The sequence below is a fragment of the Rhodnius prolixus genome, unplaced genomic scaffold (genome assembly GCF_049639745.1).
Source record: "Rhodnius prolixus isolate KJV_2025 unplaced genomic scaffold, Rpr scaffold_6, whole genome shotgun sequence".
NCBI classification, from domain to species: Eukaryota; Metazoa; Arthropoda; class Insecta; order Hemiptera; family Reduviidae; genus Rhodnius; species Rhodnius prolixus.
The window spans coordinates 35,645,801-35,671,358 of NW_027411634.1; the positions used below are offsets into that span (position 1 = coordinate 35,645,801).

General features: G+C 30.1%; 1 protein-coding gene and 2 long non-coding RNA genes across 23 annotated transcripts; 2 read left to right on the forward strand and 1 right to left on the reverse strand.

The window, feature by feature from the left end:
- The first annotated feature begins 1,800 nt into the window (after positions 1-1,800).
- Positions 1,801-13,796, forward strand: LOC141461469 (uncharacterized). 15 transcript variants are annotated; one of them, XR_012462903.1, is made up of 18 exons: positions 1,801-2,376; positions 2,451-2,567; positions 2,658-2,821; positions 2,905-3,108; positions 3,574-3,708; positions 4,330-4,540; positions 5,149-5,220; positions 5,774-6,064; positions 6,350-6,599; positions 7,154-7,316; positions 8,847-9,018; positions 9,214-9,428; positions 9,986-10,436; positions 10,518-10,910; positions 10,992-11,131; positions 11,711-11,953; positions 12,033-12,198; positions 13,031-13,796. It is a non-coding gene; the product is annotated as an uncharacterized lncRNA (long non-coding RNA). The 15 variants fall into 15 exon arrangements; XR_012462904.1 differs by having other exon boundaries at positions 10,263-10,436; XR_012462893.1 differs by having other exon boundaries at positions 1,801-2,005; positions 2,077-2,376; positions 9,214-10,436.
- Positions 12,192-20,443, reverse strand: LOC141461468 (uncharacterized). 5 transcript variants are annotated; one of them, XR_012462889.1, is made up of 8 exons: positions 20,031-20,288; positions 19,732-19,956; positions 18,822-18,948; positions 18,038-18,131; positions 17,110-17,372; positions 15,685-16,451; positions 14,794-14,907; positions 14,086-14,440 (listed from the first exon to the last, which is right to left on the reverse strand). It is a non-coding gene; the product is annotated as an uncharacterized lncRNA (long non-coding RNA). The 5 variants fall into 5 exon arrangements; XR_012462886.1 differs by adding an exon at positions 12,192-12,767 and having other exon boundaries at positions 14,087-16,451; positions 20,031-20,443; XR_012462888.1 differs by lacking the exon at positions 14,086-14,440 and adding an exon at positions 12,220-12,767 and having other exon boundaries at positions 14,794-16,451; positions 20,031-20,311.
- Positions 20,444-20,797: 354 nt separating this feature from the next.
- Positions 20,798-24,769, forward strand: RpS9 (ribosomal protein S9). 3 transcript variants are annotated; one of them, XR_012462884.1, is made up of 6 exons: positions 20,798-20,956; positions 21,466-21,713; positions 23,088-23,206; positions 23,977-24,044; positions 24,209-24,464; positions 24,554-24,769. XR_012462884.1 is itself a non-coding variant. In XM_074142604.1 (5 exons), the coding sequence occupies exons 2-5, from the start codon at positions 21,491-21,493 to the stop codon at positions 24,723-24,725; spliced, it is 582 nt and encodes a 193-aa protein (XP_073998705.1). In that variant the 5' UTR covers positions 20,798-20,956; positions 21,466-21,490; the 3' UTR covers positions 24,726-24,769. The 3 variants fall into 3 exon arrangements, 2 of the variants coding, with proteins under 2 accessions (XP_073998705.1, XP_073998706.1); XM_074142604.1 differs by lacking the exon at positions 24,209-24,464; XM_074142605.1 differs by lacking the exon at positions 24,209-24,464 and having other exon boundaries at positions 20,803-20,960.
- The last annotated feature ends 789 nt before the right edge of the window (positions 24,770-25,558 follow it).

Consider the following 25,558-nt stretch of genomic DNA (forward strand, 5'->3'; position numbering starts at 1 on the left):
CTGATAGCTTTCTTGAAAAAACATACTGGCCCTTTGACAGGTTCTAGAAAACTTTCTTAAAAGCCACAAGAATCACTCACGTTAATGTGAAAAGGAATTAAATTTGAAATTATTGCTTCATCTGTCATATTCTGCTGAGTATTTAAAAGAGATTCTTCAAGACCATGTATAATAAAAAATTGCTGACGTACCTTTAGCTGATGAATTTCATTTATAATCTTTCCGATAAACTCCTGTTCATTTATTGGGTCTTTGCGATTAAAATGATTTTGTGGCCTTGCGATTTGCTCTCTTCTGAGGAGAATAGATAATCAAGAAAATGACTAAGGGAGTGTTACCACTGAAAAACTTCTCCCCTCGGTTAGTGGTCTCACTATTTTAATTGTTACTAATAGAGTATTTAGCCCTGGTGTAAATTAACAAAAAAATAAAAATAAATTTACTGTGATTTGTGTTAATGAGGTTACCTTAGTTTGGAGCTCAACTCTCTGTTTCTTGAGAAAATCGAAACATTCAACATTCTTTCACTTTCTCAAACTCCTTTATTACGTCGTTCAAGTACTAAAACACATCACCAGGTTTTTTTTTAAGATCAGAACCACTGTCACATCTGAAACAAACAAAAAAAAACACCTAGTTGTTTTCTGTGGTCTTTGATTCAGACCTAGGCATAACCATGCATTTTATATATGTAAATCCTCAGTTTGCCAGTGAAATCTGAGTATTCATCTGAAACTTTACGGTTACATTAACATTTCAAACATAAATGCGAGACCAAAAAGTACCATCTTAATTATTAAAATATTATAAAATATGATAACATACACTATACTCAACTTCTGATATAACCTCTATTATAACCTTTAGAAGAGAAACACATTAAAAAGAAATCTAAAACACACCTTAGTATATAAATCTACTTTTAATCATAATGTGATAATTTAGGAATTCTTTAGAAACAGTTCAGAGAAAAAGACCACAAAGCATTCCACAGTTTCACTTTTACCATAGAATGTGCCCAATGGCACTTCATGTATTTATTTATTTTACATGCTTTAATAAAGATTATTTACCTACCATAGAACTAGTAAGGATTTTAATAATTGATTTCCTTTATCTAAGAACATTTTATAAGCTAACCCTAAAAATGAGTGTGGAGATATGAAAGATGTTTACACTAATTTCCCAGTTCCTTTAATGTGAACCAAAACCATGGAAAATTGAACTTCAAGCCGCATCGTTTCAAATGAAAAAACAGGAAATCATTAGTTATTTATATAGCGCATTACTTTTTTTAATGATTTAATTAGTTCTTATTTTCAAAATTAAAAGTTTAAAATTAAAGAATTACCTTGTGTCTTGCAGCTTCTAATTAAACTTACGGTAAAACTCCGTGCTTTATCAAACTCTTTTAAATTCATTCTAAATATTATAAATCCAAATAATTTTTAAAGAAAATTATGACCTGAAATAGAAACTTTGTAAATAAATAAATAAAAAAATGATAAACAGGGGGCAGCTACCTTTCACACTTTTAGTCTATTAATTGTTTTAAACTCACAACCTGTTGTTAGATAACAAATATGTCAGGAATATACTAAATATTTTATTATTATAAGTGTAAAATATTTAAATAAAATATAACAATTACAATAACAATTACAGAAAAATGAATGTAAACAAAAAGAGTTCCTACGCTGGTTTGTATCCTGATACAAAACTTGATATTTTGACCATGTTTTAGGTCCTTAAACGTTTTTACATTTTGCAGAGCACTCCAGTGGCGACCATTGGCAACATAAATGAAAACAATTTTTTATTTTGTAGGTATTTGGTTGGTGTTTTATGTAGGAGCAATTATCTGTTTAGGCCATTATTTTATTATTTAAAGTTTTTTTAATTTTGATTTCCGGATATGATAATATCCAAGCGACATAATTCCAGTGTGATTTATCAGGTGCATATTTTGCTTTGAAAGCTGCAGAAATGAAGATTTATGCTAATGGTAATCTTTCTTTGAAAAAAAAGTACTATTTATTTATTATTAAAATTCTATTATTATTTTATTTTCGCCAGATAGGCTTGTAGATATAAAGTCTATGAAAGACAAAAACCACTGCTCCTAAAGGACCTGTGGTTTTAAACACAAACTTCTCTTTAGTATTAAATTTTAATGAGAGTTTGTTGCTGTAGCCAGAAACCCTTGTTAGTTTCTGGTTCCATTATATCATTCATCTGGACATTTTGAGAGGGTTTCAGTTGTCTGTGGTTAACATTAGAAGATAACAGAATCAGTACCCGAAATACAATCAAGTTTTTTGTATACAATTAAAGGTGAAGATAACAATGGATCATTTTGGAATAGCTTATAGAGTGGTAAGTCATTGCTATTTTCTAAATAATTTTGCAAGACGATTAATGTAAGAATTTTAATTAATATCAGCCCACAGTTTTGTAGGTATGGATGCAGATTATATATAGTTCTTTGACTAAAAGAGCAAAAAATTGGAAGAGTATATAAATTAGGTTATGGTGAAAAGATGTGCACGTCACAACTTATGGTAAAGGTGGTTATATTTATGCTGAGAGTATAATCAAATAGTGTATGCAGTTAAAATATATACAAATATTAAGAATTTCTTTAATATTTTAAGTAGATAAACTGTTGAGTACCGAATATCACGAAATTTATCATTTAACTGAAATGCTTCGTTATTACAAGGATTGCACTTGTCTCTACTAAGTATAAGTAACATTCAATTGATACAAAATGTAAGGAATGAAATTAAAGGTGATTGTGAAGTGAAACTGATCTGGAGAAGTATAGAATTAAATATTAACTGCTCTGGTATTTCTAAAATCTAATTGAGTCTTACTAATGAACTTTGGAAATAAATATTACAGGTGTTTATTCCTGAAGATCATTTTACAAGAAGTTAGCAAGGAAATTCTTGCTTCTATACTTCACACATAGCCAATGAAATGAAGAATAATATATTCATCCCTTCTTACAATTACAATAGAACAGACATAGGAAGTAAGAGACCGTCGCCACTTTAAATTAAGCTCTGCAGTAAAATAATTATTCACCAACGAATAGTAATCAAGGTAAGGAAATATTAAAGTTAGACCTACTGTTTTCTTAGTAAATAGGCAAAATGTTTTTAAAATTTTGTTAGTTTTTAAAATTAAAGGTAATTAACATGATTATTAAACATAAACTATTCCACGATAGTTTATGATTGTGACACCCAAGGATTTTGAGAATATTACGTAATGGAATAGGGATTAGCCGAAACTTTCAAAATGGAATTGACAAAATATATTGTTGACATATCTAGCACTTCCAACAATTATGGCTTTGGTTTTAGAAATATTAAATATAATATTGTTTTCTTTTTGTGGAAAATTTACTTTTAAGCAAGTTGGAGATAGTATATATTGGCTTTGGAATGGTCCTTAGTGGTAAGAATTTGTTATAATAAGTTCGATTTGTGAATTTTTGGGAGAATTTCAACTAAAATTTGTCGATATTTTCGTGAATCCTTACTGTCTTAATTATTCTGATTTCAGACGAGTTCTTCCTCTTGGATTTTCAGTATTGATTAGTAGATTAGTTGATTGCAAACTGACTACATAAGAGAGGGATCCATTTGATGCAAAATTTACTTGAAAACTATGGCAATAGAGAAGAACTAATTGGAAAAGGTTTCTTGAAATAATGTTGGTTTTATTATTACTATTTGTGTCTATGGAGTGCAAAATGCGCCATTAATAATGGGTTTTGGATTTCAACAAACTTCCTTTTAGTGGTAATGTTTTTTTGAACGTTCTTCGTGTCCGGGTTTGTGTATAGAATGTTTTTGCCCCTGAAAATAAGTAAAAATTTAATTTTTACGAAGAACTTGCTTCAACAATAACTGGTAACAACACATCATATTGGAATGATTTTATTGGTAAGAAATGATTGAATTAAAAATAATTTTGCAAGACTATGTAATTTTAATCGAAATCTATGAATAATTTCAAAGGTATGGGTCCTTATTATCGTTCATATCGTTCATTGCTTAAAAAGAGCAAGTAAAATATCATAGGGATATAAATTAATTTATGGAAGAAAACGCCAGTATCAACTAAAGGTGGCTGTTTTTTATGCAAGAGTATGCTAAACTGATAAAGATGAAGATAAATAGTTCTTGATTAAAAAGGAGTGAATTAGAAATTAGCTACTTATTGTTTTGAATGGAGAAGTGTAGATTTATGAACTGCCCTGGTTTTTCTAAAGTCTATTAAGGCCTTACTAATGATCATATGAAATAAATATTGCAGGTGTTTATTCTTGAAGAACATTACAAGAGAAGTTACCATGCAAATACTTGCTTCGTACCTCACTTAGAGAATCAAGAAATATTAAGTGAGGGATAATATGTTCATCTCTCCTTGCGTTCAAAATGGAACGGACATATGAATTACGAAACCTTTGGAATTTTAAATTCAGCTCTACATTAAAATAATTTTACACCAACGAATAATAATCAAGGTATAGAAATATTAAGTTTGCGACCAATTGCTTTCTTAATGAAATAGGCATAATGTTTTTAATATATTTTAATGGTGCATGTATTTAAAATTTTGTAAGTTTAAAATTAGAGATCATTAACATTAGTGAGGAGTAATATGTTCTTTCCTTCTTATATTCAATATAAAACTGACATAGGGATTGAGAGAATTTTAAATTCCACTCTGCACTTTATGTACCAATGAAGTGTGAATCTAGGTGAGGAAATATTAATGTTGAGACCAACTGTTTCCTTTTGAAATAGGCAGAATGGTTTTATTGTATTTTAGTTGATTCAACGTTTTTAAAATTTAGTAAGAAAGGTCACTTACATGATTATTTTTCGGTGGTTTGTGATTTTGGTATCTGTGCATTTTGTGGATATTACGCATGGAATAGGGTTTTGCAGTAATTTTCAAAGTGGAATAATAATCTAACTATAATCTATGTTGTTGACATATCTGGCACATAACAACAATCATGGTTTTGGTTTTAGAAATATTAAACGTAATATTATTTTGTTTGGCTCACGCACCAATAGAGCACAAATCTAAATTAAATTATATTATACCCTGTTCTAATTCATACAGGGGACAGATTATGTAAATGGAATATAAAAGATGCTAAAAAAACTGGAACTTGAGGAACCCCTGAAGGAGAAGGTAACTGTAAAGTAAAATAGTTTTCTAATAGATAAACCACTTCAAAGTTTTGTCTGAGAATTGCTATGCTTTCATCAGGAACTTTTGAGAGAGTTTATGTTGAAGTTAACAGAATCACATTCAGAAGCTCCTTTAAAGGGCATCAACATACCAAGGAAAAAGTAACAATTAAAAAAAAAGTATATTTCATGTGAATCCTTAATTTTCAGAATTATTCTCAGTACATTCTTTTGGTGATCTCACTATTGCAGATGGGATGTTGGTCCATGAGGTGCATATTTTGCTTGTAGTGTTCAGCACTGAAGAAAAATTATATTAATTGGGAAAAAATCTTGAAAGAAGTTGGTTTATTATTATTATTTGTGCTAGTGGCAAATGGTACTAAGTATCCCACCTATTTATTAGTTGTTCTTTTTTTTTCAGTGGGATAAACGTGTTTTTAGAGTTGTAAAAGCAAAATATGCTTTCAGTATTTTAACCCCAGTCCAATTCATCTAGCCATTCTTTTTTTGTCTAGGACACAGGCGTCTCAATTATTTATTTTTTTTTTCAGTGCCATTGAGAAAGGAGAAGCTATAAGCTTTTCATACCATGTTTAGTTGTGCTACAATCGTTAGTTTGTGTACGAGATCTTCTATTCATCAAGACAAGAGAAGATCGCATAAAGGACTGCTAGAAAAATCCTAGGATGTTGAAAAAATTGTGAAATTCTAGTACCAGATCTAGAAAATTCTGATGTATGGTTCGGCTGCAGTTTCTGGTCAGATCCCTTATCTGATGTCCTAATCTGATAATGTAATATTCTGACTATAATGCAATGCACTATTCTCAAACTGAAAAGCAGGTATATTATCTTTTCAGTGGTGAGTAGTAAGTTCTATTCCATAGTTTTTTCTTTATAGACATGTAGATTGAATTGATGTAACAGCCAATCAGCTGCTCTTCAAAAATGTTAGATTTTTTTTGTTTTGTTTTGAGAGAGAGTGATAGAGGGAACAGAGAGAGTGAATGAGAAAGACACCAACCATTTAATCATGTAAGGGAATAGCCAATATTGTATGGTGTTTCTCATCATCATTACCATCTCCATTATTATAAAGTCGTTAACTCTCCTAATTGAATGTTCCAGATAATTACTGACCAGAACATTGGTACTACATGATGCTGTACGTTGAAGTAATCTAACACTGAAGGAAGCATTTGCAGGTTGCATGGAGTCTGCGATGAAACGGATTTAGAGCACTAGATCCTAACACGAAGAAACTCCGCAGAGGGAAATTGAGTTTAAATTTGGAACAAAATACTAAGATTAAGATTGTCTGTATTTAATTTGTTTCTCTGATTAACAGTGATTAGTTGAATTGTTCTTCTATGCATAGGTAAAGTTAGCTTATTATAATCTGAATTTATAAAGCAAATATAATTTTAAACAATAAATTTCATCTAGAGATTAAATATTATTAATTCTTAAAACATTGAAGAGTTACAAAATATAACTTAAAAAACATTTACAGAACAACATGTAATTCATTAGATAACGTAGTAATACAACTATTGATATCATGCTGAAATTGATCAGATATTGTACATTTAATAAAAGCTGTAGAATTTTCAATGCTGATTTTGGGAATTAATAAATTATTTAACTTTACAAGAGTTAAATATAACTTGACTAAGAGTAGAACTATGTAGATATTTCTTTTTAACATCATATTAAGTGCAGTCGAATAGAAAGAGACAGTCCCCAATATTTTTTGATTATATAGAGTACATGATTCCTAACTTTTTACAACTATTCTACTCTATTTTAACAGTATATCATATGTTGGCTCATTGACTCATTAATCTTGACTTACCAATACTTGTCCTAAGAAAAATTCCTACCCTAAGTTGTAGATTATGCTAAACTTTGTATAATAAGTGGAATTTCTAGCCCAAGATTGATACCTTGCATCCAGAGATTGTTTGGAATTATTTGGAAATCCTTACAGTATACTATGGAGAGATCCCATATCCGCCTTCCTTCTCTAACTGAGGATTGGATCAATTAAAAGAAGAAAGCACTAACTTAATGATTTTTTAACCACGTTCTTAAGGTAAATTGATAGTGAAAATAGAGAGAAAGATGAAAAGAACTGTTCAATATTTCTTGAAAAATAGGGATCTTTTTACAGAATATATAAATACAATAATGGTTCTTTTTAAGTAAAATATGGCAGTAAGTTCTAGTAAATTCTTTCCAAAAAGTAGATTTTGAAATCTTACCTTTGATTCTGAAATAAATTGGTAAGTACATTAGCTGCAGGTACTCACTGTTTAGGAAACGTTGATGGTAAAAGACCTCATGCAATCCTCAGCTTGATTATACATATATATATTGAATTAGAAGGGATTTTAATAATTAATTTCCTTTTTGCGAAAGGTTTTTCAAATCTGAACCTAAAAGTGAGAGTGGAGAAAAAGACTATACTAATTTCCCTAAGTGTACTGCATTCAATTGGAAAATAAGATGCGAAAACCATATCTTTTTAATTGTTTAAAGTTCGGATCACTAATTTTTTATTTTGTGAACTATCTTTTTTACTATACACTTCTTTATCTTCTAAATTAAAAGTAAAACAAATTAAAGATTTATTACCATGTGTCTGCCTCTTGTAAACTATGTGTATAGTAAATCTATGGGCTTTATGATACCCTTTTTTAACTTTATCGTTTCTAAAAAATGATGGCGTGAAATAAATACATTTTATTCTTTTTAGGTGCAAAAAATGATAAACTGTGGGCAGTTCTCTTTCTGACGTTTAGCTTTTAAATTGATTAAAATTCACCATAATTTTACTAAATTTTACATACAATTACATTATTTTCACTAAATAGCATTTAAGAAAGCCTATATTTAAGGAATACAAATTCTTATACGTAGGTATATATTAAATATTTAAATAAAATTAAAAATAATGAAAAAATGGATGTAAACAAAAAGAGCTCCTACGCTGGTTTGTATCCTAATACAAAACTTGATATTTTAACCATGTTTTAGGTTGTTAAAAGCTTTTTTCCAGTTTGCAGAGCGCTCCAGTGGCGATTTTTGGAAACATACATAACTTTTTGTAACCTTTTGTTTTGCAAATTCCTAATTAGCGAACATAATCGTAAACAAAAAATACTACCCACTTCTAAATATCAAAATTGATATTACGACATTTTTTAAGGTGTTTTTTTTAGGAATTTTACCAGTTAGCAGTGTACTCTGGTGGCGATTTTTGTATACCTTAATTCAAACAAAATCTTTCTCTTTTGCAAAGATTTAGATAGTAATTTATGAAACAGCAACTTATTCGTACTATGATTGTTACTTTTGTTTTTGGATAGAATGTTAACAAACCAATTTTATTTTAATCTTGTATGTCAGGTGCTTATTTTGCTTGGAAAGCAACGACAGTGAAGAATTCTGTGATGGTAAAAATTTCCTTGAAGAAAGATTTATTATTATTAAAATATTATTATTCTTTTACTGGACAGAGTGTGGATGCAGGGCATATCTAAGACAAATCCACTTGCTCCTAGAGGATTTTGTGGATTTTAACACAAGTTCCATTCAGTGTTGATTTTTTTTTTTTTTTTAGCTCTATTCGGTGTCAGTTAATTAATCCTGCTAACACTTTCATTGAATCACTGCAATACCCGAACAATGATGCATTCAACGGTTAATGGCATGGAGTAATTTGCTGACAGGGAAGGCCGGCCCGTCGTTGTAAAAGTTTGTGGATAAGGAGAAATGAGCCACATTAAACTCAGGTTTCAACTATTATTATGCATATGTACCTCTAAATTATACAATGGTAATGAATATAAATGAAATATATTTGTAATTATAGTAACAATGTACACGTACTTATGAAATAAGCTAAATTCCTTCACAATGGTTCATCTAGCCATTATACCTTTACTTGGCATACACATCTTTCTCAGGGTGGAATTTTTTTTTTCCAGTACCTTGGAGAAAGGTGATACTATTGACTTTTCTCACAATGTTTGATCGTGCCTGAATCGTTAGTTTACGATATGATACCTTTGGAAGTTTAAGGCCTGAGGAGAACGAAAAAGGATTGGTGAAATAATCTTAGGATATTATAAAAATAGGAGAATACTCCTACTGGGCCTAGAAAAAGTTTTGACGCATTTTTTTGGCTGAAGTTATTAATTAGGTAATGGCCTCATTTTCTAATCTGATAATACAGTCTTCTAAATGTAAGTTAACCCACATATTTTCTATCTATATACTATACTATACCCACATATACTATTTACAAAAAATCTCTCTTTATTTCATGTGAATCCTTATGTTTTTAAATTATTATCACTTCAGAGGATCCTCCTGTGGGTGTCTAACTATTGATGTGCGGAAGGGTTTTATGGCGAACCGACTTTATTACAGTGTGTTCTTCCAGGTGCATATCTCCTACGGTCCTACCAGATTTGTGGTCTGTTTTGGATGCTATTGCTTGTTAATGACCTCTTCTTCTAATCTGATAATCATATTCTTCCAACTGAAATATAGCTCACTTTTCTCGAACTGAGAAGCATTCATTTATTATTAATTTTAGACATTCAAAAAGGTTTATGCGTATAAATAAATCTCTTACAATTGTTTACTAATTCCTTAGGCCTTAAATTAAGAGAGTGTTTTTGCCGTCGGCGGAAAAATCGTTAAAAATATGATTTCTTGTAAGTTTACTTACTTACTTAATTATTCTGATTTCAGAGGAGTTCTTCCTTTTGGTGTTTCACTATTGATTATTAGATTGGTTGATTGCAAACCGACTTTATTCGAGAGGTATCCATTTGTTGCACACTTTGCTTGAAAACTATGGCAATAGAGAAGAACTAATTGGAAAAAATTTCTTGAAATAATATTGGGTTTATTATTATTTGTGGCAATGGAGTGCGAAATGCGCTTCTCTTAATTATTTTGTAATTTTAATATAAATTCTATATATATTCTATTTAATTGTAATCAAATATAAATTAATTTATGTTAGGAAATATTAGCCTCAACTAATGTCAAAAGGTGGCTGTTTTTATGCAATAGTATTCTCAGCTGGCGTACGCTGTTAGAAATGTTTAATTACTTAATATTCTATAAAGCTTAACTGATGAGAAACGTACATAAAAAAATTCATTGATCAGTTAATTGAAGTTCATCGTCATCATAAGTATTCATGATTATTCACTTTTCTGGTGGTTCTAAGATCTAATAGGGCGTTACTAATGAACATAACAAACTGATATTGCAGATGTTTATTCCTGAATGGCATAACAAGAAGTTACTATTGAAATACTTGCTTCTATACTTCAGACCTTCGCAATTTTAAATTCAACTCTGAAGTTAACTCATTATACTTCAACGAACAGGACAAGAGGATAGGATATTGGCGAACCAACATTACTCCAGTCACACTTATTCATTATTTTGTTCGTTACTAAGATGTGTTTTTGGAGTTGATAATATTTAATATTGTATTGCAAACTACGTTGAAGTGTTAAATATTCACTTTTGTTAACTTTCGCCCGTCTTTGTGAGGATATGTTTTTGCCTCTGAAAATAAATATAAATCAATTTAGTATGGAGAGCTATTCGATAGATGTACATTATATGCGATCGCATTGGAAAGATGTAGATTATAGTGGTAAGTAATTGTTATAATAAGTTCGATTTAAGAAATAATGGGATAATTTCAATTATTTCAAATGTATTGATAATTTTGTAGATGTGTGCTCTGATCATCTTTAGTTGGTTAAACAAACTAGAAAAATGGCAGTGATATCAATTAATTTATGGAGAAAGGATACCTGTGTGCCCACAATTGCAATAAATGGCATTAGTTGTGCGAGATTATATTCAATCATAGTAAGCAGTAAACTAATATTTAAATCCTTAAAGTTGTTTTAATATTCTTGAAGTTTAACTAATGAGAATGAGTTTCTATGGAATGGCATCATTTTCTAATTTGATAATATAGTCTTCTAACACTTATATAATCCACTTTTTCTCAAAGTGAGAAGCATTTATTTATTCATTTTTCAATTGATAGATGATTAATATTTTTCTGGGGATGATTTTCCTGAGTGTGGTCCCTCTTCATCTCCAGAAAAATATGAATTCTGCTTCTTGTTTCTTCCCATTGTGGTGAATTGAAGCAGTGCTAATGCTTCAATATAATTATTAAGGTTTATGCTTATAAATAAGTTGCCGGAAAAATCTTTTAAAATATCAATCATTTTCATGTTTGTTTCTGGTTTCATTTATTATCAGAATGTTTCGAGTAGATTTCAATAGTTTGTAACATTAGAAGATAACGGAATCGCCTTCAAAAAATTCTGATGAAGGGCTTCAATGGCCATAGAAAAGAGCAATATTGAAAACAAATTAACTTATTTTTATGTATCCTTGCTTTCTTAATTACTTGCTTCTTAATTTTGATTTCAGAGTAGTTTTCCGTTTGGTGTTTCACTATTGATCAGTGGATGGGATGATAGTACACAAACATTATTCCAGTGTGATGAACTGTTGCTTATTAGGCTTAGAAAACTATTAGAATAGTAAAGAATTATTATGAAGCAGAGCACTATAATGAAGTTTATAATTATATTATATTAAATTATATTATGTTACAAATTATACGGAATGAAATTAAAGCTGATTGTAGGGTGAAACTGATCACTTGGAGAAGTATAGAATTAAGTTTTGAAGAAGATTATTATTATTTTCCAAATATTCTTTATTTTATAGCACGCAATCTTTTTCATAGGTTTAGAAACTGTAAACAAAAATGTGGGAAAATGACTGTTGGAAAAATGCTAGGATGTTACAAAGTACCATCGCTACTTATCATTAGTATAGAAGTTACAAACTCAAAAGTTCAAATAATAGGACCTCAACAGATAAAATTAGTTACCTACATATTATAAAATCAAGTAAATGTTTTTTATTTTCTCAAATAACTGATTATCAGTAGAACAAAAAATTTTTTAATTAACGTGAAAATGGATAAAATGAAATCACAGATATCGAAACCATGTGAAATGGATAAAAGCTACCAGCTGATTGTGAGAGTTAGTTCATCGGACTATTACAATTTTCTTCTCTAACACCTAGTACTTATGTAATCATGTGATCCTGCTGTTCTATCTCTGAAGGAAGGATTTGGCCAAGTTTACCTCTTAAGAATTGTTCATTACAAAATTCATTGACTAGTTTATTGAAAAGCATTGTCATCAAAATATAAGGAAATACTGAGTAGAAAGATAAATTTTACATCCAACCTCTATTTTGATTGATTTTAAAAATCTATGAAGAAGACAATCACTAAAATTTGTCGTAATTTTTTATATTGTTTGCAGAGTTCGTTTCGCTTTTTTAATTTTTTTTGTGAATCATCCAATATTCCGAGGGTAAGATAGATTGCCTGTTTTTTCACATCAGTTCCCAATTTCACAATGGTAATTTACAATTTAAAACAAGTTTTGACTTCTTCTATTTTTTCCTGCGAAACAAGATTGCTAATTAGCTAATTGTATCCTAGCCCGGTTTTGGGCTTTCACCCATCATCCAAAACAGATTAATTTGTTAGATTTATGATTTTGACTTAAGTTTTTTTTGACATAAGTGAAGTAAGATCAAAGAGATCATCCTGCACTGTCAACCTTCCCAAATTTTCGCACTTTACAATTATTAATAAGAATATGCCCGGAAAATTACAGTCTCTTGGTGGAAAATATACTCTCAAGATGGTGTTTTTATTTTCAGAGCTACAGAGAAAGGAGGACCCTAGTTCATGCCATGTTTTGCAGTGCAATAATGGTTAGTTTGTGTACGAGATCTTCTCCACTTCGAGACCGGAGGAGATCGCAACATGACTGCTGGAATAATTCTTGGATGTTAAAAAAATTTGAGGTTTCTTCAATTAAACGAGAAAATGGTGAAGTCTCATTCGGCTGCAGTTTCTGGAGATTAGCCTCATCAGATAATACTATATTCTTAAGATACTTGAGAATAGGACACTATTCTTAAACTGAGAAGCTGGTATATTATTTTTTCAATGCCAAATAGTAATTTTTATTCCACTGTTTCTTTTTCTTTATAGAATGTAAATAGAATTGATATAACAACATCCACTGCTATTAAAAAGTCGGTGAATTTTAATAAAAACTTCTTCTTAAGAGAGAAGAGGGTGTGAATGAGACAGATACCATCTTTTTAATCCTCTGAGAAAACTGCAGTACTAATGGTGGTTTCTTATCTACAATATCACAAAGTCTCATGATTGAATGTTACAGCCATTCCGAGACATTGGAACTAGATGATGCTGTACATTCAACTAATCTAACATTGAGGGAAGGATTTGCAGGTCAAATGGCAGCCGATAATATAGAAGTTGGAGTCTGCGATGAAGCGGGATTTAGAGTACTAGATTCTACCACTAAGAAACACTTATTCAAAGGAGTTTTCTTTTGTATTATTCTTGTCATTGTAATATTCATTTTCTCTTTTTAATATATGATTAGATATTGGATATTACTTTCTTTAAAATTGTATCCCACCTGAACCTTATAAAATTAAAAGCTTAGAAGATGTAAAGTGTCTCAGATGAAGTTAGCTATTTACAATTTAAATTAGTAAAGGAAGTACAATTTAAAAAAAAAAAATTTAGCTAGAGATAATTCATTATTAATTATTAAAAACACTAAACAGTTACAAAATATAGCTTAAAAAACCATTTACAGAGCAACAAGTAATATATTAGATTATAATTAATTATTTAACTTTACAAGACTTAATTTACAAGATATCCAAATAACTGACTTGCCCAAGAACAGAACTGTGTAGAAGCCTTTTTTTAATCACTATGTAAATTGCAGTCGAATATAAGGGACAGTCTTCAATACCTTGTGAATGCTTGAACCACATAATTGAATACTTTTCTGGTAAATTCCTTTCAATTTAAACAGCTAAGCCCAAGTTAGCTTATATCAATCTTGATTTAACAATTCATGTCATAAAAGTCCTACTCCAAGTTGAAAATCATCTTAAACTTTAAATTTAAGAGGAATTTAAAGAACAAGATGGATTCCGACCAGAGATTGTTGGAAGATTTGGAAATCCTCATAGTTTACTAAGGAACAATCCCATATCATCCAATTTGTGGATTTGATCGGTCTAAAAAAGAACGCTTAAGTTTAGAAAAATGATTTTTTAACAAGATCTTTTAGGCAAGATGATAGAAAAATAGAGTATGAGAAAGAGAAGAAAACTGTTCAACATTTCAGGACAATTCTGGCTTTGGTTGTTATTTTTATGTAAAAAGATCCTTGCTCTTACATATATATCTGAAATCTGTCTTGTTCAAGCCACAAGAATCCATCGTAGCTGAGTTCCCTTGAAAAATTGAACTCAAAGCCATATCTTTTCGGCTTTTGGGATCGTTAATTATTTATTTAGGGCAATACTTTGTTTAATATGCACATTTCTATTTTCAAATAATAAGAAAAACAAACAGAATAAAGTATTACCTTGTGTCTGATAATTTGTAAATTATATTTTCAGTAAACTCTGAGCATTATCATAATCTTTTAAATTCTTTCTAATATTTATGATTCCACTATAGTTCCTGAGGAAATTATGGCCTGTAATAGATTCATTTAATTCTTTTTACATACATGTGTGCAGCTCTATTTCTGACTTATAACCTATTAATTGTTTTAAATTCACAATACTGTAACAATATTGAATTTTAAAAAGCCTATATTTAAAGAATACAAATAATTTTATTATTATATGTATACGTTTAATATTTAAATAAAATTAACTATAAAGAAAAAATAAATGTAAACAAAAAGAGCTCCTACGCAGGTTTGTATCCTAATACAAAGCTTGATATTTTGACCATGTTTTAAGGTTGTTAGTTTTTTCCAATTTGCAGAGCGCTCCAGTGGCGACCTTTGGAAACATAATGAAAACAATGTTTTTATTTTTGCAAAGGGAATTTTTTTGCAGTGCGATTCATCACGTGCTGCAGGAATCAAGAATTATGTTAATGGTGAAACATTTCTTGAAAAAAGATGTTGTTTGTTATTATTATTATTAAAATATCAATTTCTTTTACTAGATAAACGTGAGCATATAGGACATATAAGAGACAAAAACCGTTGCCCCCTAAAGGATGTCTGGATATTAAGTAATTACTCTCATTAGTGTTGAATTTTTATTAGAGTATTTTTGCTGTTGCCGGAAAAATCTTTAAAAAATCAATTATTTTCTTGTTAGTTTCTGGTTCCATTCTATCATTCATGAGGACATTTGAAAATGTGGGCTTTAGTTGTCTGTGGTTAACATTAGAAGATAACAGAATTACTTCAGAAACTCCTGAAAAAGTCACATAAATAAATAAATAAAAACCTCACTTATTGTTTGTGTGTCCTCAATTCTCATAATTATTCTGATTTCAGAGGAGTTCGTCCTGTTGGTGACTTACTATTGATCTGCGAATGGAATTATTGCAAAGCGACTGTATTTATTGTAATTCATAAGTTATATATTTTGCATGGAACGCTGTTGTAATTGAAGGGAAGAATTATTTTAATGAAGAAGCTTTTTTTTAAAAAAACAGTTTGTTTTATTTACAATAGTATACAGCAGGGATGAGAAACACGCGGCCCGCCAAGCATTTCTAAAAATGAATTTATTTTATCGACTTTCTCCCATCAATATATTGTTATAAAATTAATTATAATAAAATGGTAGTACCTACTAAACCGAAATATTTTTTTATGGCGAGTTACTTGTCGACGACGTTTTTAAACATGCAATACGAACGCGCCGCGTCTGCGCGATTTTTTTGTGACGAGATACACACTTGTCGGTGACTTGTTCAAACATGCAATACGGACGTTTCGTAAATTATTAGTAAGAGTTAATCTATGTGCGGCCCGCAAAAAAAAATTAAAATTTAAATTGGCCCATTGATTAAAAAGGTTGCTCACCCCTGGTATACAGTATTCAATATTCCATACATTTTTTTTCTTTAAATGTTAGTTCATTAAGACTGAAGATTGAGTGGATGGAGAGCAAAATCCGTTGCTCATAAAAGATTTGTGTATTTTAACACAAACTTCCTCGTAGTGTTTAATGCCCCGTCGGAGTCCATGAATGTGTTCAACTTGTTTTGCCCCTGAAAATAAATAGAAGTTAATTTTATACAGAAAACTTACAGTTCTCAAGGTGAAGATAATAAAGATCATATTGGAATGGGTTTCAATGGTAAGAAATTGTTACTTTAATAAGTTCGCATGAGAATTATTGGGAGAATATCAATTAAAATCTATTAATAATTTAGACTTAATTTTTGTAAAATGTACATTTGCAGGACAGTCTCCTTGCCACAAGATGTATTTTTCTTTAGGCAAATAACACATATTATTATTATATATTATTAATAATTTAGTATGAATGGGTTCTGATCATATTTTATTAATTAAACAAGCAAGATAAATGGGCCAATTAATTGATGGAGAAATTATACCTACGCCTACTAGAGTAAAATAATATAGAATCCTCTGTCAATGCCCTGACAATATATATTTATCAGTTGATGTCACGAAGTAATTTTGTGACATAGGTGACATGTTGGGTGTAATAATGGTCTTCAATATCTCCACATATTTTGCCAATATTAATATGTAGATTATCTCCTTCTTGTGGTCCTAGTTTCCAGTGCTCCAAACTAAATCATGACAATGCAAGCTATGGCTGAACTCCGAAGCCATCCGTAATTTTATCAAAACATACAAAAATTAACTTATCCACTAATCGCCTTAACAAAAACTTACAGTTAACTGCCGATGTTGCGCTACGCCTGCTCCGCCTGGAGCCTGACTTGTGGTAGTAACATCAAGAAACTTCAGACAACGCAAAACAAATTTCCGAGACTCGCAACTGACTCTCCACGACGCACTAGAATTGACTCACTTCACGAGACTGCGTCCATTATCCCCGTACACTCCTATATCCAAAAATCGTCTGCTCAAACTCCTTTCCATCGTAGACTGCCATCCTAATCCACTCTGCGGCGACATAGCCTCCTACGATCCTTCTATAACATACAGACACAAAGAATAAAACAGATACTCCTCTAACTCTCTACACTATTTCCTCTCCTTTTTTCCCTGCATTCCTATCCTACTCACTTAACCTTACTCGTTCCTCAACAAGTGATATAACAATATGAAGGTTAAAATGTATTATACATTATACTTCTCTATTTATTTTATGTATGTATTTATAGAAATAAATATTTATTCATTCATACAGTTAACTAGTTAAGATAAGGGTAGACATAAGGATAATCAACAGGCAGACAAATCAGCAAGTACTCAACATTTCATTCACAATTCAGCTCGTAATTTCACCTGTTCAGAAACGTAGAAAAAGTTTGAGTTTTTATTCAAATTTTATAACAATTGTATCATTTATGCTTCTAAATCTACTTATTATCATTTTTTAATGAATTATAAATAACTGATGGAATTTCATTCTATTCACTTAAATAAATTACTGTATCAAATCTGACTGATGGAAAATAAATGGCAAGTCTTTAGTCGACGAATGCCATAATTTCTTCAGATTTCAAACTACTTCTAGCTAAGGTCTTACTAATTTTTCTATTTTAAAAACATGGCATTTAACTTATACATAGAAAATTCAAATATATTATTAGTATGGAAGCTAGACAATAGAAAACACAACTGTAAAACTTACGCTTAATCGCTATCATGAAATTTCAACTTCAGACTATTTTGGATTTCCCAAAAATCTTCAGAAAACATTTTTCACTTTTGCCATTTTAGTAAATCTGTAAATATTGTAAAATGTAACTTGATTATCAATAAAAACAAATTTTAAAGTTCATTTTGATTAGTTGGATGGTTGGAAGTTTATAAATACAACAAATATAATATTCATTTAATATTAATTAACTAACGACTCTAATCTTAACCTTATATTAGAGTGGTGGAACCTTACTTCAATATTTGCAATTCCTACAGTATTAGTTAAATTAAACATACAGTTGTTAAAAGTAGAGTATCTCATAAAGAAGTTGAAATATGAAGTACAATTAGTCTGAGAATGGCCTATTTTGACTGATATAATCCAGGTCAGCCTGAGGCACTTGAATTATGGGAAGGTACACCTAATGCTTCAATGATGCTTGCAAAACCAGAGCTAAAAGTACTTAGAAGTTAATTAAGAATTTAGTGCCTATAAATTAAATGATGTTACATTGCTGGTTTTGTTTGGGAAGTAAATACATTTTTATTTTAAAATTATTCTATCATTTAGGGTACAACCACAATCACTTTTTTAAAAACTTTGACTGTGAAATTATTATTATTATTATTATTATTATTTTATTTAGAAATTAAATATATGCACAGCCAAAATGAATAAAGCAATTATAAAGCCGTCTGCTTGAATGTTTGTGCATTTATTTAGGCATTTGTTCTCTTTAAAGTATTAAAAACATTAATAATTGAATAATTACTTTAAACGTGCGACTCTTAGTTCACGGACGACTCCAAGATAGTTGAAGAGTTAGGAGACAAGATGTGTGATTTCTTGGTACGAGTAAGCACAGATAAACAACAACACGTAACTTCTCCTAGGCAGAGCTGCAAATTATTTTTGCTGTCATTATAACAGAAGGATAATCAATTCAGAGCTGGAGTAGGCAGACTAGCAAACCCCCAAGGAATCTAATGTAATTTAAAATTAGAGCCAACTTTTAGATTGTTTCGAAATGCAAAAAGAAGGATTTAATCTTATCTTGGTACAGTACTTTTTTAAAATAATGTATGGTATACTGTATGTTAAAATTACTAAATATATATTAATTATATTAATAAAAATATAAGTGTAGCAATTATTTTTGCAAGGCGATTAACAAAATGAAAAAGACTCAAAGTTAACTAAAAGGAAAAAACAGTTAAATACTAAAAAATAGGCATTATATAAATTAATGAAATGCAAGTGTTAAAACACAGAACATTATTCTCAAGAGAAAGAGGCAAAACTCAAACGCACCCCATAATATCTTTCATTAAATAAAAAACCAAACATTTAAAAACCGTACTATGCAGTAAACTAACAGAAATAATACTTAAAATCATGAACAAGTTCTGGCACAGGTAGAGTTTGAATTCTTCATCACGATAAATAGTCTTTGAAAAGGAAGATGTTATTTATTCGAACAATAGGAAGTTTTTCCCTGTGGGTTCAAAAGAAATAAATTTAGACGAAAAGGCTTACCCACTGAAGATTAAACTGGGTTATTTCGTTCAGAATACTGGTTTAACTTGAGGTTAAGATATGTATACATAAGAAGCAAACTACAAATTGCTACGAAATACTTTTAATTCAATTTATTTATTAATGTTGGTGTTTATCGTACTTACAAATATTGTTTCCATTACTGGCATATCACCTAAATGATGCCTAATCTGGCTGATGTCAACTTAATCCAATGTGTTAGTGATTCAAGTTACATATCTATTCATTTTCTTCTTGAAAGAAGTACTTCCAGAAAGCATTCACTCTCGTAATTCATCTGTCACGACATCGTGGTGTTGTTGGACCAGTTTGAGAAGGTAAAAGGTAAGGTTATCTTAGAGCAGAGATGCCTGAAAATTAATACAAATATTATGCATAATTGACATCGATAAACAATTTTTCAAAAACTTAATAAAATATTTACATTTTCAAACAAAAAGTATCGATTGGAAACGTGCGGGGGCAAAACCTTTTTTTTTCAGAATATACTTTTACAAAATATAACATATTTTTATAAACAAAGTGTTATTATTCTAATAATTTAAGAGTATCAGTGGACTGTTTAATGTTCGCACGCTTAATTCTTTGATTAACTGTTCTGTTGATGCTTTTTTTATTTTTTAACTAAGTATAATTATATATTTTTCAAGTTTTTGAAAAATTCTCTAATGATAAGTGTTTATAAACAGATACATATGCCAGATGAAACATGCCAGATGATGTTTAATGTCTCATTCCAACAAAGAATTTGCCTGACTTATTTTATAAAACATTGATTTAAAAATATTAAATAAATTTCATTTGTACATATTTCTAGAAGAAGAGAGTTTTGGAGAGTTCGGTATTCTAGAACTATGTAAGGTTAATTTCAAATTTCAAATAAGAGGGCACGGTGACTGAATTACTGAATAGAGATACTTTTTTTTCTTTTCTTCCTCTACTTTTACGTTCCTTTTATTTTTTGATAGAAACTTAATGTATAAAGTTTTTTTTCACTAACAATTATTTTGATTGAGCTTTGATATTTTTTATGTGCACTGGACTATGACGAGTTGTGTATTTTATATCAGTCTTGTGGACTAATGTATTTAACTCCTTATTTATTATCTTATTTTAAATAAAAATATCTTGTTTTTGTTATATAAAATTTACAGATTTATGTAAATGATTTTTTATACTTTGGTTAACATGTTGCACATGCTCTGAATTCCCATTCTGACAGCGTGGTGCGTGTAACTCCATATTGAAATCCTATCTGGCCTTTGGTCGTAGTCGGAGATCTCCATCACATCGTAACATTTAAATGTATGAGTAGTTAGTAGAAATCTCGTTTTCTTCATCAGATAACTTGTGAGTAAGTTTTAAACATTATGCATATTTTCTGAATCGTTCTTAATTCATACAAAGATTTAATTAGAACAAATAAAATATTAAAATACTAGGTTAGCGTGGGAGTTGTTCTGGGCTTACAAGTTTGGTGATGGATTTTAGAAAATCATTAAATTTGGTTATAGATTTTACTTTAAAATTAGTTTAGGAATTTTATCAACCAGAAATTTTTTTATTTAGTTTAATTTTGGAATAATTAAGTATCTAGCTCCACGTGGTTATATAAGTGCTGAAGGTTAGGTTGGCCTCTAGTTTCTTTATTTGCAAACACGTCAACTTCACATCTATTCGTAGTTTTTTGCCTTTTGCATTTTAATGTTAAATTATTAACTATTTTGTGATTATATTAATTAGCTTTCATGGATCGCACTACCTAGTATACAGTCCCTCAGCCGCTCTCTTGGGGCAATCATGATGTCAAAGCGATTTCCAGTATCTTTTTAAGCTAATTTAATTTTTTCTTCCTTTAGGTTGTTCAAAGATTAATCGGACAATATGGTGAATAGAAGAGTACCTTCAGTTCATTCTAAAACGTATGTAACTCCACGTCGTCCTTATGAAAAGGCACGTTTAGATCAAGAACTTAAGATCATTGGTGAATATGGTTTGAGAAATAAACGTGAAGTATGGAGAGTCAAATATACATTGGCAAAAATTAGGAAAGCAGCTAGAGAATTGTTAACACTTGATGAGAAAGAACCTAAACGTCTGTTTGAAGGTAAGATCGAATTCTTTTTCTTCTGAGAAGTGTGACGCTTTTTGGGTTATGATGTAGTGTCCTATAATTGATTATACGAATAAGAACTGAATAAATACGCCTTGATTCTGGGTAAGAATGCTGTTCGTATAATTGACAGGGATTCTAATCAAGCAAGGCAAAATCAACTTCTGCGGTTAATCCCATGCTTGGACAATTTAATTCCAAGTCTGTTTCAAAGCAGAATACAAAAAACTGTGTTTTCTAAACAATTTAAAATTCTAGGTTTGAACCCTTAAATCGCTTTGCCAAATGAATTTTTAAGATTCCAACGCCTGATGTACTGGGCAAGAATTATTGGTTCACTATAACAATAAATTCTAATCATCGAGGCTAAAATAAATTTCTGCGGTTAATCCCAGGCATTGGACTCCATTTTGCCTTGTCTGTTTCAAAGCAGAATACAATTACACGAAGGAAAAACTAATTTTAATTCAGTAATATAGCATTGGTAGAGTTGAGTGATTATAAATTAGAGAGTTCTGACAACCTCTGAGTCAGAAACAATGTTTTTTTTGGAAATGGTTTGTGTGTAATCAAACAGAAAAATAAACTGACATAACCACGTTTGCTACTAGATAATATTAAGTTCAAACTTGGCGTTCAATTTGAAACCTTCTTGAGCAGAGACCTTTTTCAATTGTCTTAAAGCTGTGCAATCGTACTAAATGTGTTTAGAACGATTTCGTCGGAAATTCATTTTAGAATACTTGTGGGGTTAGTGATAGTTTTCCTCTAAAGTGCGATTTGTAAGTGTGAAGTTCTAAACTATCAATGAGTGGATAGTGAGCTGCTGTGCGGTAAGAAAATCTGAATCCCATTATTGCTAAAGGGAGTTCAGTGCTTTGTTACTAAGCTAGTTCCTTCCCTTTGGTTATTATTTAATTATTTTCCCATTATACCGTGTTCAAATAGAACACTACCGCTCTTCGTGGAAATTAGACTTAAGGAGGGCTTTGATTTTACTTTTGAAGGTGTCATAAAGTTCCTTCAAATTTTTTTTGTTAAATTGAACCTCCGTTAATTGTTAACTAACTCTAAAAATTTTGTTGGGTGGAAAATAAAACAAATCAGAATTTGAGAATTGTATTAAAGAGATATTAACTATTAAGTAAATGTTAAAAATCCTAAATGCCTTGTGATCTGGGCAAGAATTATTTGTATATACTTACAATAAATTCTAATCGTCAAGGCTAAAGTAAATTTCTGTAGTTAATCCCAGACTTTGGATTATCTCATGCCATGTCTGTTTCAAAGCAGAAAACATTTTTTGATAGACCTACTTTAACTACGTTACAGGAGTAATCAAAAGATTTATACTAATTTATATTCTAGGTAATGCTTTATTGAGACGTTTAGTAAGAATTGGAGTGCTTGAAGAAGGTCGTATGAAACTTGATTACGTGTTGGGTCTTAAAATTGAAGATTTCTTGGAAAGAAGATTGCAAACACAGGTTAGACAAAGTCTTAAGATTTGTTTTATTCAAAGTATTGAGCTGGCCTATTATCTCGGCTCTTAATTAAAATTTTATAATTAAATTGCGAAGGAGTAAGATGCTTAATTTCACGGGTTTTTATAAAGCCTTGCAAAAGATATATTATTTTGGTAAAATTAACAGCCATGATGTTTACCATTTTTTTTTTCTTCAAGGCTACATTAAAAATCAGCTATATTTGCTTCACAATGTTACTAAATTTTATGTTCATTGTTGAAAACTCGTATTGCTACACTTATTCAAAATAAGAAAAATAAAATTACTTGGTCTGTGATTACATTAATTATTATGGTGGTCAATTATTAAGTGCCTAATTTCTAAGTTCCTAAAAACCCCATCCCAATGTATTGAGGATTGTGCTGTTTATTCCATAAATATGGCACAATCTTTTTGGAAGGGGAAAAGCGAATGATGATGAATATTGCTTCCTACGGTTTAAACTATTAAATTGTAGGTATCTAACATCAGCGACATCTTAAGTTATCAAATTGCTGCTAAAAGTACACATCCTCACTTGGTTTAGTGTATGAATGACTAGCCCAAAGAGTAAAAATATTGTAAATTAGTATTTGTAAAAATTATAGTAAGAATTACTATGTGTAAGTTTGTCATATTTTTGTTTAGCATGCTACAATAATTGCTTTTATGCAGAACATTCAGTCGAATTTTTGCCTTTAATTCTCAAATAGTATTTGAGCGTTTTTTACATTTTCCAAAATATTGTTTAGGTTTTTAAACTGGGTCTTGCCAAGTCTATACATCATGCCCGTGTACTAATCAGGCAGAGACATATCAGGTTTGATTTCTTTAATTAAATTATTTTAATAAAAGTTTTAAATGACGTTTTCATATATGTTAAATAATTTGAAAGTTAATAATAAAGTAGGGTGTTATTCGATTAGCATTTTGCTTTTAAATAAGAATAATCTTCACTTGAAATTAACTTGTCACTTTTGTTAGCTAATTTCAATCAGGCCAATGAGGTTTTATTTAAAAAAAACCTTACGTCTGAAATGAGAAACTTTTTTTTGAAGAATTAGAGCTTATTAGAGAATTCCGGAACAGGCCACTTGGATTTTGTTAAAATCCTATGTCTGTTGAGTAGTAATAATGTGCGTGAAGGCATGGTCGCAGGTTAATTCTGTCCGATCACTAGGATCAATAGCCTACGTCTGACGATTTTTAGTTACTTAAATTTCAATGAAGCTCACTTTTGGTAATTAGTTTATCATTTCCTAATTTTATTAGAAACTTTTATTGTACAAAATTATAAAATAACTTACGTTTTATTTTTCCCTATTTTAGGGTTCGTAAACAAGTGGTGAACATCCCAAGCTTCATTGTTCGTTTAGATTCACAAAAGCATATTGACTTCTCTTTGAAATCTCCGTTTGGTGGTGGCCGTCATGGACGTGTCAAGAGGAAGAACTCCAGGAAGGGTACAACTGCTGCAGCAGCTGAAGAAGATGAAGATTAAACTTTATGTAATGTTTATAAAATAAAGTTTTATATAAAGAAAAATGTTTTGTTTTCAATAGTTAATAATTTTATAAGTATATAAATCGTCGACATTCTTTCAAAACCTTGAAAAGTCTGAACTGTACCAAAACATGAGATTTATTTATTAATTTTTTAAACACAGGTTTTTTTTTTTTATTATAACATCTTTCTAGGGTTTTAAATCGTATAACAATCAACCCGGAATAAAATTATATCATTATAAACGTGTTGGGTCTCCTGAAAAGTTAGTAAGAGGTTATTGAAAGTTCACCATTGACTATTAATTTTACGAAGTTACTATCAAACTATAATTGAAAAATAATATACATAAGGAATGGGTTACCTCTGAACAATATTTCACTGAAGAGAAAGTTCCAGCACTGATAAGATTTTCCTAGTTCAGAGATGGTTGAAGATGGTAAGAGGTACATACATATTTTGATAAGCACCAAATTCCTTCAATTATTTTAAAATTGTCAGTTCTCTTTTGCCTTGCTGGCTCTAATCCTACAACAAAAGAAGAATTTGGTATTGAGTTTCTGGAAGAGGGAACCGATCTTCCAATACGCATCATATTTCACAGAAACAAATGACTATTAGTCATCGATACAATAACAATACTACAGTATAGTTTTTTAACAGTATTTCATTGGAATGCTGTTAGTATTTGTTGTTTTGAGTAAAGAGCGTCCTGACTTTTGTACTTTGAATAATTAGTTATCGTAACGTGACAATCAGTGCAAAAGAAAACTGAAAATAGAGAATCTTATTAAAAGTTGTTGAGGACACCTTTTCAGAAAATTCGTTAAG

Bases quoted from the DNA above. Each gene is read 5' to 3' on its own strand.
- RpS9 (XM_074142604.1), top strand. From the start codon at position 21,491: ATGGTGAATAGAAGAGTACCTTCAGTTCATTCTAAAACGTATGTAACT. The intron at 21,714-23,087 runs GTAAGATCGAAT...TTTATATTCTAG, and splicing joins ACCTAAACGTCTGTTTGAAG to GTAATGCTTTATTGAGACGT. The intron at 23,207-23,976 runs GTTAGACAAAGT...AATATTGTTTAG, and splicing joins AAAGAAGATTGCAAACACAG to GTTTTTAAACTGGGTCTTGC.